General features: G+C 41.8%; 1 protein-coding gene across 1 annotated transcript in view; it reads left to right on the plus strand.

The window, feature by feature from the left end:
* ATM (ATM serine/threonine kinase) overlaps nt 1-18,445 on the plus strand; it is a 1,424,234-nt gene that overhangs the window by 1,289,318 nt on the left and 116,471 nt on the right. Inside the window, exons 54-56 of the mRNA XM_078657051.1 lie at nt 4,764-4,846; nt 6,775-6,915; nt 14,276-14,392. Coding sequence (XP_078513177.1) covers nt 4,764-4,846; nt 6,775-6,915; nt 14,276-14,392 — 341 coding nt within the window. The remainder of the gene's footprint in view (nt 1-4,763; nt 4,847-6,774; nt 6,916-14,275; nt 14,393-18,445) is intronic.

The following is an 18,445-nucleotide window of genomic DNA, read 5'->3' on the forward strand; positions in this document are numbered from 1 at the left end:
CGTGGAGGACTACGGTGGTGGAGTCAACCAGTGACCGGGCCATTTCTTTATGTTGGGCCCGCTCTTGCCAGGTCGACCGCCATTTTGAGAGTTCGGCAGCTACCGGCGATCGCGGGGTCACATGAGCGGACGGGCTCCACCCTGCCGGGCGAGACGTTGCAGCATGGCCACAGTGGAAGAACCGTTATCTAGGTCGTTCCGAAACTGTGCAGCACTGTAGTTGTTAGGATGCCACCGCCTGGAGCGCTGAGGGTGCAGCTGGGAAGTCTCCACCTGGGGAGGCGGGAGAGGCCTGTTCGCACCGTCTCTCCCTCCCAGTGCACCCCACGGCGTCTCGCTTGAGATTTGTTATGGCCGGACCAGGCGATGAGGACGAGGGGGGGGTCGGAGGCATGTGCAAGACATCCCCCCCCAGTGTTGTCGCAGCCATTATAAAAGAAAGAAGTGTCCCGTCCGTCTTCGGGCCGGGCTTCCGGTGGATGTCGGCCGGACGCCCCTGGCTCTGGCCCCATGAACGGGTTTCTTGGTTTATCGGCTGCAGCCGGATCCCGTCGGCCTCGGCCCCCCGACCGTTGGTGGTCGGACCGGAAGAGCATGTGGCGGGACTACCTGCAACTCTCAAGGGCCACCGCGGCCGGACTGGGAGAGAGAGGGGAGGGTCGAGGAGACATTCCCCCCCCCTGCAACTGTTCAGCGTTGTAAAGGCAATCCCCTGGCCGGGTCCCGCTGGTCTCGGCCTCTCCTCCGGCTACACCCTACGTTAGGATCTCCTGGCCGAGGCGTGGCAGCAGGACCTGCCTTATATGGGCTGCTCCCGGCTGGGCGTAGCCGGAACCCTGCCCCACCTTGGAAGTTTCCAGAGTGGGGGTGGATGTTCTACTGACTTGCATTTTCCCTAGTCTATCGATTTTTTGGGCGTGGCAGGCGGTGGGACAGCGAGGGGTGATTTGGTTTCTCTTACTGTTTTTCTGGTCTCTCACCACTGGCATATTTTAACGTTTTCTTGTTTCTAGGACATTAATAGGTTTTATCATTACGTTATGTTATCGTTTCTTTGTTCGTTGTTTAATAAAAGTTCATGTTCATCAGTGGCCTACTGATTTTCGTTTTCCTATTTTTTTCTTTCCAGGTTGTTTCATGGTAAAGTTTCTGTTAACAGGATACAGTGATCACTTCGTTATTATTGCATATGTCCTTTTCACTAGGGGTGCTCTCTGGTCGGGCCAGATGACGTATCTCTAGTAAATGGTCCGGGTGAAAAAGGTGCATCAATCAGTGGGGAGTAGATAGGCATGACAGATTACAACGGGGGAGAACGGTCTGCATTACGTACCCTTTCACTACTTGCAAAGATTTTCCTACGTTTATTTGCAAACAGGGAATACCTCCAAAAAGAACTAATTCCCAAACAGTCAATGTTCGGACAATCAATCAATCAATGAGGAATGAAATAGGTACGACGTGTTAAAGGCTTGCGTTACCTACCCTTCACTATCTGCAAAGGGAGATAGAATATTCCTATTCTTCCTCGTTTGCAGGTAGAGAAGATCGTTAAGAGAATTAACTTCGAACAATTCAATGCTCGATTGAAACAATCAACAAGGGGTACTGTGAACACAAATGAACGCCGCTTATATACATACGCATTGCTATTTTCAACAGGTTGTTCCTAATGTTTCTATTTTAGCGAGGTCAAAAGAGATCCCATTAGTGGCCTACTGATTTTGCTCGATTCCTTTTGGTTTTTTACACGATTTTTCGCTATCTGCAAAGACTAAACAGAGTATTGCGACTCTGTGCTTGTTTGTAAATAGAGAATGAACCAAAGAGAACAATCAATCAAATGGAGAGAGAAGCAGGCACGACGGATTACAAAGGGGGAAAGGGCTGCGTTAACTACCCTTCACTATCTGCAAAGAGAGAGTACTCCTAATAGAAATGAGGGGTGGGGGGCAGCAATCAAAGCAGATCAGTGTGCATAAACACGAAAAAAAAAATTCTTACCACGTACTTGACATTCGACAGCTTATGATATTTGCTATTAAAAAACCATTGAAATTCACTGAAAAAACCATAGGTTATAGACCATATATAGTTAGGAATTAGCATTTACAAAACCTTGAAAATTCACTGAAAAAACCATAGGTTATAGACCATATATAGTTAGGAATTAGCATTTACAAAACCTTGAAAATTCACTGAAAAAACCATAGGTTATAGACCATATATAGTTAGGAATTAGCATTTAAAAAACCTTATTTTACTCACACAAAACCATTGAAATTCCATATATAGTTAGTTGCACTAACTATATATCGCGCACCCGCAATCCACTGCTGATGATGTCACATATTACATCATTCATGACATGGTCAGTGACATCACTGATGACATCACTGATGACATCTCAAATGACATCACTGATGACATCACTGATGACATCATCCAGTGACTGTGTGTTTCTGTAAAGTTTAAATATGTTTTACATATTGAAGAATGAGTAGATGTAGAAGTGTCTGGATGAAGGATTTAGTAGGTGCGTGACTGACTGTATGAGTGAGTGATTAAATGTGTCTCACTGAGTGCATGGGTTAGTGACTAAACTGTCTTAATTTGTGCATCATTATGTCTGTTGTTCTGTAAACTGCTGCATGTGTTGATCAGTAGCTATATGAGTAACTATATGGGTTATTGATTGATTGCCCAAATATTTGTATGGGAGACTGAGTGTGTGTGTGGCTGGCTGGGAGGTGTGTGACTCTGTGCAGATCAATGTGTACTTGTATCAATGATTGTATAAGAGAGTAATTATGTGTTAGTATGTGTTTCAAAATGTAAGGTGCTCTATGTTTAACTGTATAGATTAGAAAATGGAAGTGTGATTGATTCTTTACAGGACTGACTAGGTGTGTGAGTAACTCCATGGATGAGTGACAGAGTGTGAGAGTCTGTATAGGTGTATGAGTGCATATGATAGTGTTGTAAAGATGAGTGATTGTATGTATGAATGATTGTATGGGTAAATGAGTGAATGTGTGTGTAAACATAGGAATCACTGAGTGCGTATGTAGTAACTAGTATTGGTGTGTCAATGGTTTCAAAAATTATACTCTGTATTTAACACTGGGTGTAACAGAGGTTATATTAAAGTGTGAAGAGATGCATTGTATTGTCACATGAATGATATCATCAGTGATGTGGTCATTGATGTCAAATGAGATGTCATCAGTGATGTCATCAGTGATGTCATTTGAGATGTCATCAGTGATGTCATCAGTGATGTCACTGACCATGTCATGAATGATGTAATATGTGACATCATCAGCAGTGGATTGCGGGTGCGCGATATATAGTTAGTGCAACTAACTATATATGGAATTTCAATGGTTTTGTGTGAGTAAAATAAGGTTTTTTAAATGCTAATTCCTAACTATATATGGTCTATAACCTATGGTTTTTTCAGTGAATTTTCAAGGTTTTGTAAATGCTAATTCCTAACTATATATGGTCTATAACCTATGGTTTTTTCAGTGAATTTTCAAGGTTTTGTAAATGCTAATTCCTAACTATATATGGTCTATAACCTATGGTTTTTTCAGTGAATATATATATATATATATATATATATATATATATATATATATATATATATATATATATATATATATATATATATATATTCACTGAAAAAAACAGGTTTCAGGGACAGTATAGTTAGTTGGACATTTCACTCATTCAAAACCATAGAAATTCCGCTGTTATAGTTAGTTGGGCTAGCTATTACTCGTGCCCCTGCAGTGCACTGCTGATGACGTCAGATATTACATCATTCATGACATAGTCAGTGACATCACTGTTGAGAACTCAAATGACATCACTGATGACATCATCCAGTGACTGTGTGTTACTGTAAAGTTTAAGTATGTTATATATATATATGTGTATATATATATATATATATATATATATATATATATATATATATATATATATATATATATATATATACACACCAAGGTGTATTGAAGAATGAGTGGGTGTATAAGTGTCTGGATGGAGGATTTAGTAGGTGCGTGACTGACTGTATAAGTGAGTGATTAAATATGTCTTACTGAATGCATGGGTTAGTGACTAAACTGTGTGAATGTCTGTATCAGTCTTTATATTGCTGTGCAAGCTGCTGCATCGGTTGGTGAGTAGTTGGATGAAAAGGATCATGTTGGGTCTGGATTTTTGAATGATGGAGGAGACTGGCACAATTCTCTTTGCTTGTTTGTTTCCTTTGGCTGTTGCAGTTTTTTGTGGGGTGACCACTGACCAGAGTAATAGGAATTTCTCCACCTTCCTGTGAGCATCCAGGAATTTACAATCACCTGCACCCACATTTCGAAGTTGGTGGTATTGACCACAGATTGCTTCATCAGTTCCTGATTATGCTGCTGACACCATGCAGCCCCTTGGTTCCTTGGCAGAGCAGAATTGTTAAAGAACCTCTTTATTCTGAGTGTAGGTGACCAGGATCTTTTTGTTCACAGTGGCACTGTTCACAATCGCACAATGTAACATATTTGAGAAACATTAAGTGGAGCAAAAGAGTTCAATATAAACAGAGCTGATATCAATGAACTGATGTGGACTATTGAGTTGTAAGAATTCCTAAGACACTATTTCTTATACAGTACGAGGATACAGATACTGCATGTATTATTGAGACACATATTCATTTAGAAATCTACTAATTTTACGTGTTTTCTTATATATAGCGGGGATAACTATTCCAGCAGATCAGCCCATCATCAAGCTGAAGAACTTGGACGACGTTGTTATTCCTACCATGGAAATCAAAGTGAGCATTTTTTTACATTTTATTTTAGAAAAGTTAAGCAACCATAGTATCTGGGAGCAGCAGTCCCTTATTTATGTGATAATAAGTATAGCCCTCTACTTGCAGGATTGGTTTGTTGTGAACACCATACTTTATACTGACACAGTTGACAGCATTATCTGGGGTGGAATATAAAGTCCACAATCTGTAAATATTTGGTATTTCACCCTTTTTTATATTTATTCTATGTAACATCATTAAAACAGAAGTACTGAAACATGTAATCTGCATCAGCAAAAGTTTCCTCCTTACGGGAATCCCTTTCGCTGTTGCACTTTAAAACTCCAGCCCCTTGATGTGTTAAGACTGCTAGAAAATGTCTTTTACTGTCCCCTTGATTCAAAAATTCAGCATCAATATGCACTCTCTAACCTCACTCTTTCTACCACCTGATCAGATTCAGCCCACATATTGAGTTAAGCATTACAGTTTGGATTACTCAAACAGTGAACGAAATGATGAGCGTGTTGAAAACAGGCAGCTTTCCCATGCAACCCTGAAAAGGGGGTAAGAAGAGGAGCAAATTAAATTGTCGGGTGAACACAAAATGACCTGATATTTCTTCTCAGCAAGAGATGACAGGCGCCACTTCTAGTTCATGAATTGCCTCACCCTCTTCTAGTCAGTCTTCCTAGGTCCCTTCAGCACCTCACCACACTGTGATGCTGTTGATCTCTCTGTATATGTATACAGTTATTATCTGTTCTCATTGTAAATGTTCTAGCATGCCTCTGTACCCACTCATATTGAGTAGTAGTTCTGTTATTCGATACAGTGCTCTCCTACTATTGATTCTATGTTCATGCTGTTTAAGAGTTAGAAGTAAATACCTCTGTGTAAGCAAATCGAAACCGATCTTAACACGCACTACTGAACCAGTAAGCCAAGTAGAAGAAAGTAAACTCACTATGGATATCCACTGGAAACTTACAAGCATTATGAAACACAAGCCTATCCTGGAACTGAAATGAAGGTAAACCCTTGCTAGCGTGCTACCCATTTTGGCAACCAGCCTGAGGCTATGCATTTCCCACCTTCCCTCTTTTTGTACCGAAGGCATGTCCTTCTGCTACCCCTTTTGCTGTTCTTGGCACCCATAGATACTACCCAACTGTATCCCTCATCCCGATTTCCATTTCAGACTCTCCCCCACACAGACTCCTCCCTTATTACGTCCCTCCCCAATCCTCCTCCCTTTGTCCACCCACCTGCAAACGTGTGCTTTGCCCACTCCTGGTAGTCCTGGCAGGCCTCTCATCTTGCCTACGTCATAACTTCTGATGGTTAATGTACTATTACTGCTTCTGAACCACTTTAATAGTGGTGCAGGTTGCGGTACTAGTTTATTCCTAGTCTCTGTTGGGTATGTTGTACTTTGCAAGATGCTTGTTTCACTTTGTGATGATCTTGAAAATCAATAAATACATGTTGCAAAAATAAAATAGAATCTCTTACTTTACTATTTAAATTAACCCCATACAATGCCCCTTGTAAGCATGGTAATAAATTAACTTTGCTAAACAATGATTTTAAAATGCTATCCTTCTTCCCAAGCACCTCGAAACTTGAAGCCCCAGTCCTTCATTATTTTGGGTGATTTTTTTTTATAATTTGTGGGAGCTCCGCCTTTAGGAGTTCTCGCCTTTTGGGTATTTTCTTCCTAGATCCATGACAGTACACTCCATAAAGCAAAATTAAAAAGGTTGCTTAATATTTATTTTGTTCCCCTGTATTTATAAGTAGTAAATATATTTGTGGTCCAGTTCTGTTTCACATAGAGGTTAATTCATATTTCTTGCACTTTGAACAGATTAAGACTGTTCATTACAGGTTAAATTAAGCCTTTCTTAAAAAGTTTTATCCTTGGCTGGTTACTCTTCTTTTTTTAGGTGGACCCGACTGGGAAGTATGAAAATGTAGTTACTATCCGGTCGTTCAAGCCCGAGTTCCGTTTAGCCGGAGGTCTCAATCTGCCAAAGATCATAGACTGTGTTGGATCAGATGGAAAAGAGAGACGACAACTTGTCAAGGTTCGTATATCATCAATGCTGAAATCTGACTTTCCATTGAACATCACTAGTTCTTCTTCAAACCTGCCTTTTAAACCTTTATTTCTTAATGTGCATAGTCATCAGATACAGATTTGTAATATATTGCAAAATCGTTATTCTGAAATGTGCATCACAATCACTGGAATTGACACTGATTCTCTAAATGGCTTCTACCCTTGGAGAAGGAAGTTTCAGGGCATGAGGTTAGTGGAAAACACAAAAAGCTAATTTTGCTACACTATTTGATCGTTGTACTACCTCTGAAGAAATATGATGGGCTGATATGCTCACGTAGATCTTGAACAATTAAAATACCTCTGTGTATCATTTATGCCACTGTTGTTTACTTGAATGGTCAAAGAGGGGACTTTACCATATGCAAAATCACCTTAACTCCACACCTGGAAGAGGAGTCCTCCAGCTAGGCTACAGTCCATCTGAACTGAAATACAACTAACACATATGTATTTTGGCATTATTTTGGAGCCCATCTGGAACTTTTGAAAAGGCATGCAACCATAAGCACGCATGCAGTTCCCCTCTTTGAGATATCATTATCCAAACAGAAGTGAATAGTCACTCGTGTGTGAAGCCAGTAGCTCTGTAGAATCACTGGGCATTAAATCAAGAGGAATTATTTAGGCTTCTTTCTTAAAATGTCAGTTATTGCTGTCTGCTTTTTATTGCTGCATTCCTCTGGTACCCCTCTTTCATGTGCTCCGTTGTTCAAAGTAAAATGATCAGATCAATCGATCTTGTCCATGTCTCACTGAAATTTAAGATCATAGGAGCAATCATACACTGAAGGCTTGACTATTCCAATTTGCCCTCAAGTTACTTTGAGCTTTGAAAAGTGGCGCTCCAAATGATTTTTGGTCTGAGAAGATTGGTTTATATCTCTGATGCAGACACTTTTTTGGCTAATAATAGAAGGCCACCTTAAATATGGGTGCCACTACCAGATAGACAAATACGGCTATTGTGAAAAATAAACTAGAGTACACACAGATAATTAGAAGATGGAGTGTAGAAATCCAATAATGAATAAATCCAGATAGTAGATGAAGATCTTTAATCAAAGAGGCACAGTACAACTGCTTCCAGATCATCAGCTGTAACTTCAATAACAGTATTTACATAACGTTCCAAACAGAATCAGTAAAGGGTGGCATGAGCCAGGATCAAAAGATAACAATTCTATTAAAAGGGCAATGTGGAGAGAATATGAAAATATTAAAATGGAGATGCAGAAGGAAACAATATGTGACAATGTAACACACCTCTCCCCTAAAGAATACAAAGTCAAGACAAATAGGAAACACACTTGGCAACACGCCTCACATTCCATACCCTTCCGTCTTGTGTAACTACACTGTTACGATTAACTTTTACAACCTTAATAGGTTTACCAAATGTATGTTCTCCTTTGGAAACATGTCCTGGTTTCCTTATCCTCACCCATTCTCCAATAGTAAAGGAAGATTCCTTTACCTTCATGCGAGAATCATAATATGCTTTACTCTTGTCTTGCTTTACTTCAATTTTCTGAGCTAATTCCTCCAAATTAACTTTTGAATTACCACTCTTCATCGCATTTTTGAACCACCAGGGACACAGCTTAGAAATAGGATCTCTACCTCTCAACAAATGAAAAGGAGAAACTTCCGTAGTGGACTGTGGTGTTATACGATACAACCAGAGTTTCTCTCTCAACTTTTCCTTCCAAAGAGAACCAAAACCACGTGCCCAAAGTATGTCCTGTTTCAGTACTCTATAGTACCTCTCCACCTGTCCATTACCTTGTGGTTCATACAACGCAGAAGTCATTCGCCTTATGTTGTAAAACTTAAGGAACTCTAACATTTGGTTAGACTTAAACTGTACGCCGTTGTTGGAAATCAACACCTCTGGATACCCTTCACGAGCAAATATTTCTTTTAGAAATAAAATCACACCATCAGTACTGGGATGCGGCACTAACTTAACTTCAGGCCACTTTGAATGATAGTCTACTGCCACTAACGCAAACCTGCAATCCTGAGGTAAGAAATTGAATAGTCCAGCAATATCCAAACCTACCTTTTGCCAAGGTTGACTACACCATTTTACAGGAATTAACGGTGCAGGATCACGTCTACACATCTTATCACTCCTGATGCACTCTGGACACTCCCTGACCACTTTATGAATCTTTCTATCCCAGGCCACCAAAAAACCGACCTGATCAACCTCTTCATAGACGACATTCCCAGATGGCTCTCATGGCTCATCCCCAAAATGCGATTGCGAAGCGTTGAGGGAGGAATACACTTACCATTTCTCAAAACTAAATCACCCTCTGTGAGAAGTTCACTGGATACATTCCAAAATTGAACCATTTCATCAGGAACCTCATTTTTAGACGGCCAACCAATCTTTATGTCCTCCACTACTTTTGTCAAAACTTCATCTTCACTCATAATCTGTTTCCACATCTCTTCAGTAATGAAACAAAACTTCTCAGAAACAATTTCAGAAATACTAGCTACCACTTCCTCTTCTTCACCTACACCTTCACCTACACCTTTTTCATCACAAGGAAGTCTGGAAAGACAATCCGCTGTCACATTGCTCTTACCTGGAACATATTCAATATCAAAACTATGTTCTTGCAACACAGACATCAGTCTAGCAATCCGAGCTGTAGCTCTTGAACCACCACCCGGCGACAAAATGGAAATCAGAGGCTTATGATCTGTTCTTAATACAAACAGAGCTCCCCAAATTTAGTTGCAGAAGTGTTCAACACCCCAAACACACCCTAACAACCCTTTTTCAATCACAGAATATTTTCTTTCAAACACACTGAGAGTACGTGAAGCAAACACTACATTCCATTCTTCCTTCCCGGCTTGTTGTGATAACACACACCCCAAACCATAAAGGCTAGCATCCACTGTAAGAATGCATACCTTATTCATGCAAAAAGGTTTAAATGTGGGTGCAGCCACAATTTCAGCTTTAACATTCTCAAGTGCTTCTTGTTGCTTGCTACCCCAGACGAACTCTACATTTTTCCTAGTAAGTTCCCTCAAAGGCTCCATCTTTGTAGCAAAGTTTGGAATTAATTTACTGTAATATTCACAAAGACCTGAGAATGAAAGTAATTTATCTTTACAATCAGGAGCAGGTGCTTTAAAAAAAGCGTCAACAAGTGATTTTTTAGGGAATACTCCATGTTTGGACACAGTATGGCCTAGATATTCTACAGATTCTTGATATCATTTACATTTCTTCCCTTTTAAAGTAAGAGCATGTTTGCTTAATACCTCACAAACATTTTTCAAATGTTATGTTATGTTATGTTATGTTATTTGGGTTCTTCTATAGCGCAACGGCTACTCCAGCAGGAGTCTCCCGGCGCTTTGGCGAAGAAGTCCTTTAGGTAGAGGAACATAACTGCAGAATAAAAGGAACAGCGAAGTTAACTGGTAAAAAGCCAGGTTTTTAATGCCTTTCTGAAAGACATCAGACTAGGGGCCTGTCTGAGAGAAATGGGAAGCTCATTCCAAGCGCGCGGGGCCAGGTAATGAAAGGAGCGTCCCCCTTGTCTGGTTCGCTTGATGGACGGAACGACCATTTTTGACAAGGAGGCAGATCGCAAGGCTCTGCTCGGCTTGTAAAGAGCAAGACGCTTCCTAATGTACCTAGGGCCTGAGTCGTGAAGGTCCTTGTAGGTCAGTGTCAGGCTTTTGAAGAGAGCCCTCTTGGCTATAGGAAGCCAGTGCAATTCCTTCAACAAGTCAGACGCACTAGCTCGTCTAGGAAGTCCATAAATAGCCCTGGCAGCTGAATTTTGGACTACTTGAAGTCTCCTCACGAGATATTTAGGGAGTCCTAAATAGAGGACATTTACATAGTCTAATCGCGACCCGACAAGTGCTTGGACAATGATCCTTCGATGGTTCATAGAAATCAGGGGGAGGAATTTCCTGAGCATCCGCAGGATCCCGAAACATTTCCCGGAGAGACAGGATATTTGAGGCCCAAAGGTTAACTCATTGTCAACAATGATACCTAGGTTTTTAGCCTTGGTACTTGCATTTGCAGGTGGAAACAGGTCTTGTGGCCACCAACTTTTCCAGTTTGGTTTCCGAGACACATCCAAAAAAGAGCAGCTCCGATTTATCGGAGTTGCATTTTAAGCCGTCCAGTGTGTCCAGTGTGAGCACTTACTTCACTAGAAAATATCAATATATCGTCTTGGAAGCACTTTACGTAAGCTTGCATATCCCTGAAAATGTGGCACATGGTCCTTTGAAAAACTGACCCCGCCGACGCCAGTCCGAAAGGCATCCTCTTGAATTGGAACAGCCCCTGGGGTGTAATAAAGGTTGTCAAATGCCTTGATTCCTCCGCCAATTCCACCTGGTGATTTGCTGATCTAAGATCCAGTGCAGAAAACACAGTGGCACCCCCCAACATGCTTACAACTTCATTTATGTTCGGAAGCGGATGACAGTCAATGAGTATGTTTGCATTTAGAGCTCTCAAATCAATGCAAAGTCTTAAAGACTTATCTCCGAAGATTCTACCTCCTCAATAACACCAGTGTCAAGCATTTCTTTTAAAGTATTTCCCAATTCTTCCCTCACATTGAGAGGAACGTTTCTCAATTTCTGTTTAACTGGTGAAGCATTTTGGTTAAGCTTTATAACATGTGTAAATCCTTTAAGTTTGCCCAATTTTTCTGAAAAAACACTTGTAAATTCCTTTTCTAGATTTGTTTTACTCAATGTGTCTTCGACCAACACTTCATCAACTACCATCACTGGTTCTATGCTGCGGGGATTTAAAACAATTTTCAACTTCTATTGATCTCTCCATCCTAACACGTTAACTCCTTTCTTAGCCACATACAGTTTAATAAAAGCTGTCCTTTCTTTAAAATTATCCAAGATGCAACATATCCAATGAAATCAAATGCAGAACCATCAAACCCCTGAGCAACAATGTCAGGTGGGCCCAGATCATGAATTGATTTCTTGTTTCCAAATTTCTCCTGAAAATAGTTCACAGTTATGATGGTCCAGGGAGAACCAGAATCTGCCATCAATTCAAGATCTTCTTCCAAAAATCGTACTAAGCATTTAGGAGAATTCAAATTTTCTTCATCAATAACACCAACATTCACAAGCGAAACTACAATTCCTCTTTCCTTATTTACATCAATATCTTGCGAATGTTCACATTTATAGCAAATCCCTTCATTACCACTATATCTCACACACGACATCTCACTGTTCTTAATCCCATGACTCTTACTCTTATCTACACTTTTCCTCTTGTCATCCCTGAAAGCTTTAGAGAAATGTCCTACCCTTCCACACTTGTTACACTGTTTCCCAATAGCAGGACAAAACTTGAAAAAAGCAACATGAGAATTACTCCAGCATCTATAACAAACCACGCCACTTCCAGTAACTTTTGTAGCGAGAAATTGTTTTACCACATTGTTCATCGCACATATCTCATCACTACTCTTACAATCTTTATCATTTTTGTTACCAACCTCTTGCACAGTCTTCATCCATTTATCAGATTGTTCAAACGCCTTAGCAGTCTATATGGTATCATTCAAACTTGGATTATCTAGAATCCACAGCTGCTCTTGCGTTTTCTTACTCCTCACATTCACAATGATCTGATCTCTAATCATTTCGTCGGTTATGGCTCCAAAGTTGCAAGATATAACAAGTGATCTCAAAGCTGTCAAAAAATCATCAAAGGTCTCAGACTCCTTTTGCGCACGAGTATAAAATTTGTAGCGATTCAAAGCAATGCTTGTAATTGGTTTGAATCTAGTTTCAACTTGCAGTACAACTTCATAAAACACCCCCAACTCTCCAGGTACAACAGGAAGCGTTCTAAATATCGCTTGCCCTTCCGATCCCAAACAATGAAGAAAAATGCTTTTCTTCCTTTCATTGCCTATTCTTTCCCCATCCATAGCTTTTAAGTAAGTGAAAAATTCTTCTTTCCACCAAACCCATGCAATTGGAGGATCGCCCTTGTTTTGGAGAAACTTAGTGGGTGGATCAAATTGCATGTTGACCTAAATAATGTAGTGACAATATGCAAATATTACTGAAAACCTGTTCTAGTACTTCAGATTCCGTTTGTATGAAGGATATTGTCTTAGACTGAAAGTTAGTATATTAAAATCTGCCTGAATCCTTCCGAATCTTTTCCCCAATGTCTCTACTGCCCCCGAAATCTCAGTTACCTCACCCGGTGTTGTTGATCTGACCGGAAATACAAGGAAACAGACGCCGCCGCCTCGCTGGAATAAACGCTCTGGAAAACAGTTCCTGCCGCCTTCCAGTGATTGAACGTTCTACAACTGCGCACAAACGTCCAGGCGCACACACGTCTAGGCATTCTGACGTCAAACGCTCTGATGATTGTACACGTCAGCACAGCGACCAGCCAGCGCGGTCAGCGCAACGTAATAAAGAATGCAGGCATAGATCGTCAGAGGCAGCGCGGGACACATACGGTAAATGTGATTCTTCAAAATTCTTTGAAAAGTGTTAAAAAATTACCAATACCTTCAGGAACAAAGTAAAAAAATCCATACTTTCAGCAGGATAAAGGTCGTCCAATGTTCTGTACAGTACCAAGGTATATCCACTGATGTCCGTTCCAGAGCCAAAGTAAATAAATAACACCACACCAAAGCTTCTGGAAAAGCAGAATAATGTGAATACAGTACCAATAACTAGCGTAATTAGACGCAAATATTAAATCAAAATCTGTACCACATAAAGTTGAATTTTGATATTTGTAGAAATCCAATAATGAATAAATTCAGATAGTAGTTGAAGATCTTTAATCAAAGAGGCACAGTACAACAGCTTCCAGATCAGCAGCTGTAACTTCAATAACAGTATTTACATAACATTCCAAACAGAATCAGTAAAGGGTGGCATGAGCCAGGATCAAAAGATAACAATTCTATAAAAAGGGCAATGTGGAGAGAATATGAAAATATTAAAAGGGAGATGCAGAAGGAAACAAAAAGTAACAATGTAACATGGAGGTTGTTTCTCAAGAGCTTGCTTTGCCCCTCGTCTTTTCATTTGCAGGGGCAAAAGATTCTCTAACGAAGTCTCTTTCCTTTTTAGCACTTTACGTTTTACAATGCTTCTCAAATCTAGGGATGGTCTAAAAGCATATCCTATCAAACACCAACAGATCTTTAATGTATAAATACTTCAATTCATCCATAGTCAATAATATGCTTCACAAGTGACATGCTCAATACTAATGAGGTTTGTGTTGTGTTTTTTACTCACAGGGTCGCGATGACTTGAGACAAGATGCTGTAATGCAGCAAGTTTTCCAAATGTGTAACACACTTCTACAGAGGAACACTGAAACCCGGAAAAGAAAATTGACTATACGGAGATACAAGGTACACTCCTAATCATACAAGTCGTAAATTCCTGTATATTTCCACACTATTAAACTGTTCCATCCTACCTACACTTGGTATCCTGGCTTTTGTGTGCATCATGCTAATCATCTCAGAAAAGCTTGTCAGTGCATAGAGCTAATCAGGCTTTTCTATTTTTTTTATTTTTTTTTGTATTGTTTGATCTTGTCAATGACATTTGCAAGCAGCTGTGAATGGTGCTAAATCTTCAGGCAAACGTGGATGTGTAGGATGCATGTGTCCAGTAACTTGACATACTCTTTATTTACCACCATTGCCCTATAGGTAAGGCTGCCCAATTTCCAAAGTTTTTTTTTTAATGTATATTAATTCTTGTCATTTCCTTGGGCACATTATACTAGTAATAGTAGGTGCGAGATGTAGGCCATGATAGTTCTTGCACTTGGAGTTCAGGAGAGCTCTGGAGTACTGTTCCCGTTCTCCTCCTCAGGTGTTTTTTTCCTAATTTGTAGCCTCTCTGACATAGACTCTGACTCTTTCAGTAGAAATAAGCATTGGAAAGTTTTACTGTTCACCTAAGCTACTGGAAGTAAATGGGGTGTTTTATATGGTGTGCAACCTTACCATGTAATATACTTACCAACTCCTTGTGGATGAGTACGTTTCATTTGTCAAACCTTCAGCTCAACTCTGGGTAGCTGTGGCACTGAGCAGCAAGTCTTAAACAAAGAAACAAGTGTAACGCATTTAAACCGCACCAAAACAACTGAAGAAGTAATCAACAACACACTAAAGTAATCCGACACCAATTTATAAAAAATTAGTTTTTTAAGGTATTTTTAGACACCACAAAAAAAAGATGCACAAAGGGTTCCAGAGATATGCAATGTATAAGGTATAGTAAATCAAAGCCTGTCACTGAACCAAAACAAACACTGGCAAATTCAACAAAAAATGTTTAGGTTACTTGTAATGCAGTCGTTGGAGTCTTTTAGGCAACAACTCCAGTGAGGAGCCAGTCAGTGGGACCAGCAAAGCCATCAGAAACAGTCTCCTCAGCAGATGAAGCAGTCTTCAGTCCGTTCCAGGCACTTTTATCCTTTGCAGGGCTCTCCCATGGAATTGGTCAGGATACGAAAGATGAAGGAGACTGGAGATGCTAAAGGATGCTGCAAATGAGATGCAGCTGATGAGGATCTTGCCTCGACTATACTCAGTCCGCGAAGGAGGTGAGATGGTTGTAGTCACAGTGTCGAAGTCCTCTTGGTGCTGTGAGAAGTCCAGTCGCCACAGGACTACCAGTCACCCAGTATCATGTTAACAGGTCAATCTTTCCTCAGTCAATAACTCATCCTCTGGAGGTCCCAGTTGCACTACAGTGACACTCCTGGGGTCAGTGAACTTGGGTGCGACTTTGTGCGTTGGGTCCCTGGTGCTGCCCGGTGGGGGTTTGTAGCGAACTGAAGACTTTGGGCTACCAACTTGCCCCAGCAAGCTTCTTCAGCTATTGTGTCCCTGTGCTGCGCACAGGAGGCCAGTAAAGCTGGCCTTTGAAATGTCCTGGTTTTGTCTGGGCTCTCAGAACGACTTCTCCTTAAGCAGGAAATGGCAGAGACAGTCCCTCTAGTTTGCTAGCCAGCAGCTGCAGGCCCAATAGTGCAGCGTCTGTTTCCCGGTTCCATGGTGCAGCAGGGCATTCCTTCTTCCAGTCCAGTTAAGCTCTGAGTTTAGGATGCCCTACTTATGCACAGAAAATGCCGGCAGGGCAGGATGCAGTTGGAAGCCAATGGGCTACCTGGTTCCCCCTTCTACCTGAGGACCACTTCCTGTAAAGTGTGGCATTTGGGCATCCCAGGTTACCAGGATTTCCCCTCTCTTGTCCCGAATGCCAGCTTTTCTGCCTGAAAAATGGAGCAGCTCTTCTACCAGGTATTACCCATTAGCCCTTCAACGGCGGCTTATACTTTAAAACTCACCTTTTGGGCCAACACCCATGTGACTTCCTGCAGGAGGGTGGTGACACCTCCTTCCAGAGCAAGTTTCTATTGAATCTCTTCATGGGAGTCGTTTGCACGTCTTGCCAGGAGGGCAGACAGCAGTCTCGGTGACAGGACCCCAGCAACCGGTATGTGCATAGAGGACTAAAGTCACCAAAGTGGCAGCTTCGCTAAAGTTGTACACTGCAACTTGTTACGGTAATATCAGCTTGATAATTAACCCATGCTTAATGTAACTAGTTGTTTAATACCTTGGATGACACACTTTGGACGCACCGTTCCAGAGTTAGCACAACTGAGAGGTGTTGAACCTGGGCCTTTTTGCATTGTTATGCCCAAACTTTTTGCCTTCCTTCCTTTTTCTGACCATCTCTTGTTGGCTTTAGGACTATGGGCACTTTTTCACTGCTGACTAGAGCAAAAGTGCATGTGCTTTGTGTCTAAAATGTAAAGCATTTGTTTTCTCCATGATTAATATATCTAAGTATCTGGTAAGTCCCTAGTACAGTGCACTACATGCGCCTAGGGCCTGTAAATTAAATGCCACAAGTGGGCCTGCAGCACTGATTGTGCCGCCCACATAAGTAGCCTTTCAAACCTGTCTCAGGCCTGCCACTGAACAATCTGTGTGTGCAGTTTTAAACTTCTGTGTCAACCTTGCAAGTTCATCCACTTGCCAGGCCAAACCTTTATTACATGTAGGCGATAGGTAGCTCCATGGGCAGTGTGCTATGTACTTAAAAGTTAGGCCATGTATTTGTGAGTTTTACACTACAGCAAGGCCTACTTCTCCCTTATGTTGGCATTGGAGCTGCCTCGTATCATCTTACAAGTGTATCTTCCAATTGGGAGCAGATAGAAAATTGGAGTTTGGGGTCTCTGGACTCACAATTTTAAAAACACACCTTTAGTGAAGTTGGTTTTTAAATTGCTGGTCTGAAAATGTCACTTGTGCAAAGTTGGCATTTTCTTACTTAACCATTCTGCGCCTCTGCCTGTCTCTATAATACACGCCTGGGCTGTATGACAGTTGGTCTTGGTTAATTCACTCTAGAGAGTCACGTACAAAGGGAGCTGAGGTGTGCCCTGCATATCCTGATGGCCCATCACCAGGCTGATGAGCCTTCCTGAGTTAGAGTAGTGGGAGAAGCTGACACTAGCACCTGAATGGGGCTGTGCCTGTCCTCACACAAAGAGCTGCATAGCGCCCTGTAGTGTTTCTGGAGCCAGGACACAAAAGGACAGGGTCTTGTGCTCTACAAAGACCTTTCTTTGAAGTCTCCCTACTTATAAGGCTAAAATGGGTATAAGTACTGAACCTCTGACACCATATACTCAAAATACTTCCAGAATGAGGACATTCTGCCAGGAAAAAGAGCTTTTGTGTTGCCAGGAGGGACTGCCACTTTACTGCTTGCTTTTATGTGTTGGCCTTCCGCCTGCTGCTTCTGTGCTGGGAGTGAGAGAACAGGTTTTCTAAAGTTTCTCCATGGGCTTGAGTTAAGCTTACCATCTAGTGGAAGTCTCAAGGCCATCAAAGACTTGGCCTGCAGCACCTGGGCTCTTCTGCTGAGAGCCTTACTCTGCCAAGTGATGTAATGTAATGTGTATACTTGTAAAGCGCACTGTTGCCAGCCGGCGTCCTGGCGCTGTATACCGCTGGGGAACCCGTCCTGGCTTTCCCTGTGGGATGGTCCCTGCTGGGAATCCCCAAGGTGGAGCCAGGCATCCTCGGCGTTGATGGGGCCGTTGTGGAGATTAGGCAAGCTAATGCCCAGAGTTGCCGAGTGAGACCCCTGGTTAGAGTAGGCACCGAGGCGAGAATTATCGAGTCCGCTGACCCTGGTCCACGACCCTGCCGCGTCGGGAATCGAACCCTGGTCCCGGCCGACTTCTGCTTCCGGGTCTGCCGCCTCTAACCAGTGAGCCACACCACTCCACTAAGTGGTGCCAACTCCAGTTCCTGGTCCCTTGGACCCACCCCCTCAGCCTGGGGCGACCCCTGGTGGCCGACCACACTGGGAACAGCACCAACACCCACCGACCATGCACGCAACCTAGGATTCATCCTCGA

This window comes from Lissotriton helveticus, chromosome 8, assembly GCF_964261635.1.
Source record: "Lissotriton helveticus chromosome 8, aLisHel1.1, whole genome shotgun sequence".
In the NCBI taxonomy this organism is placed as follows: Eukaryota; Metazoa; Chordata; class Amphibia; order Caudata; family Salamandridae; genus Lissotriton; species Lissotriton helveticus.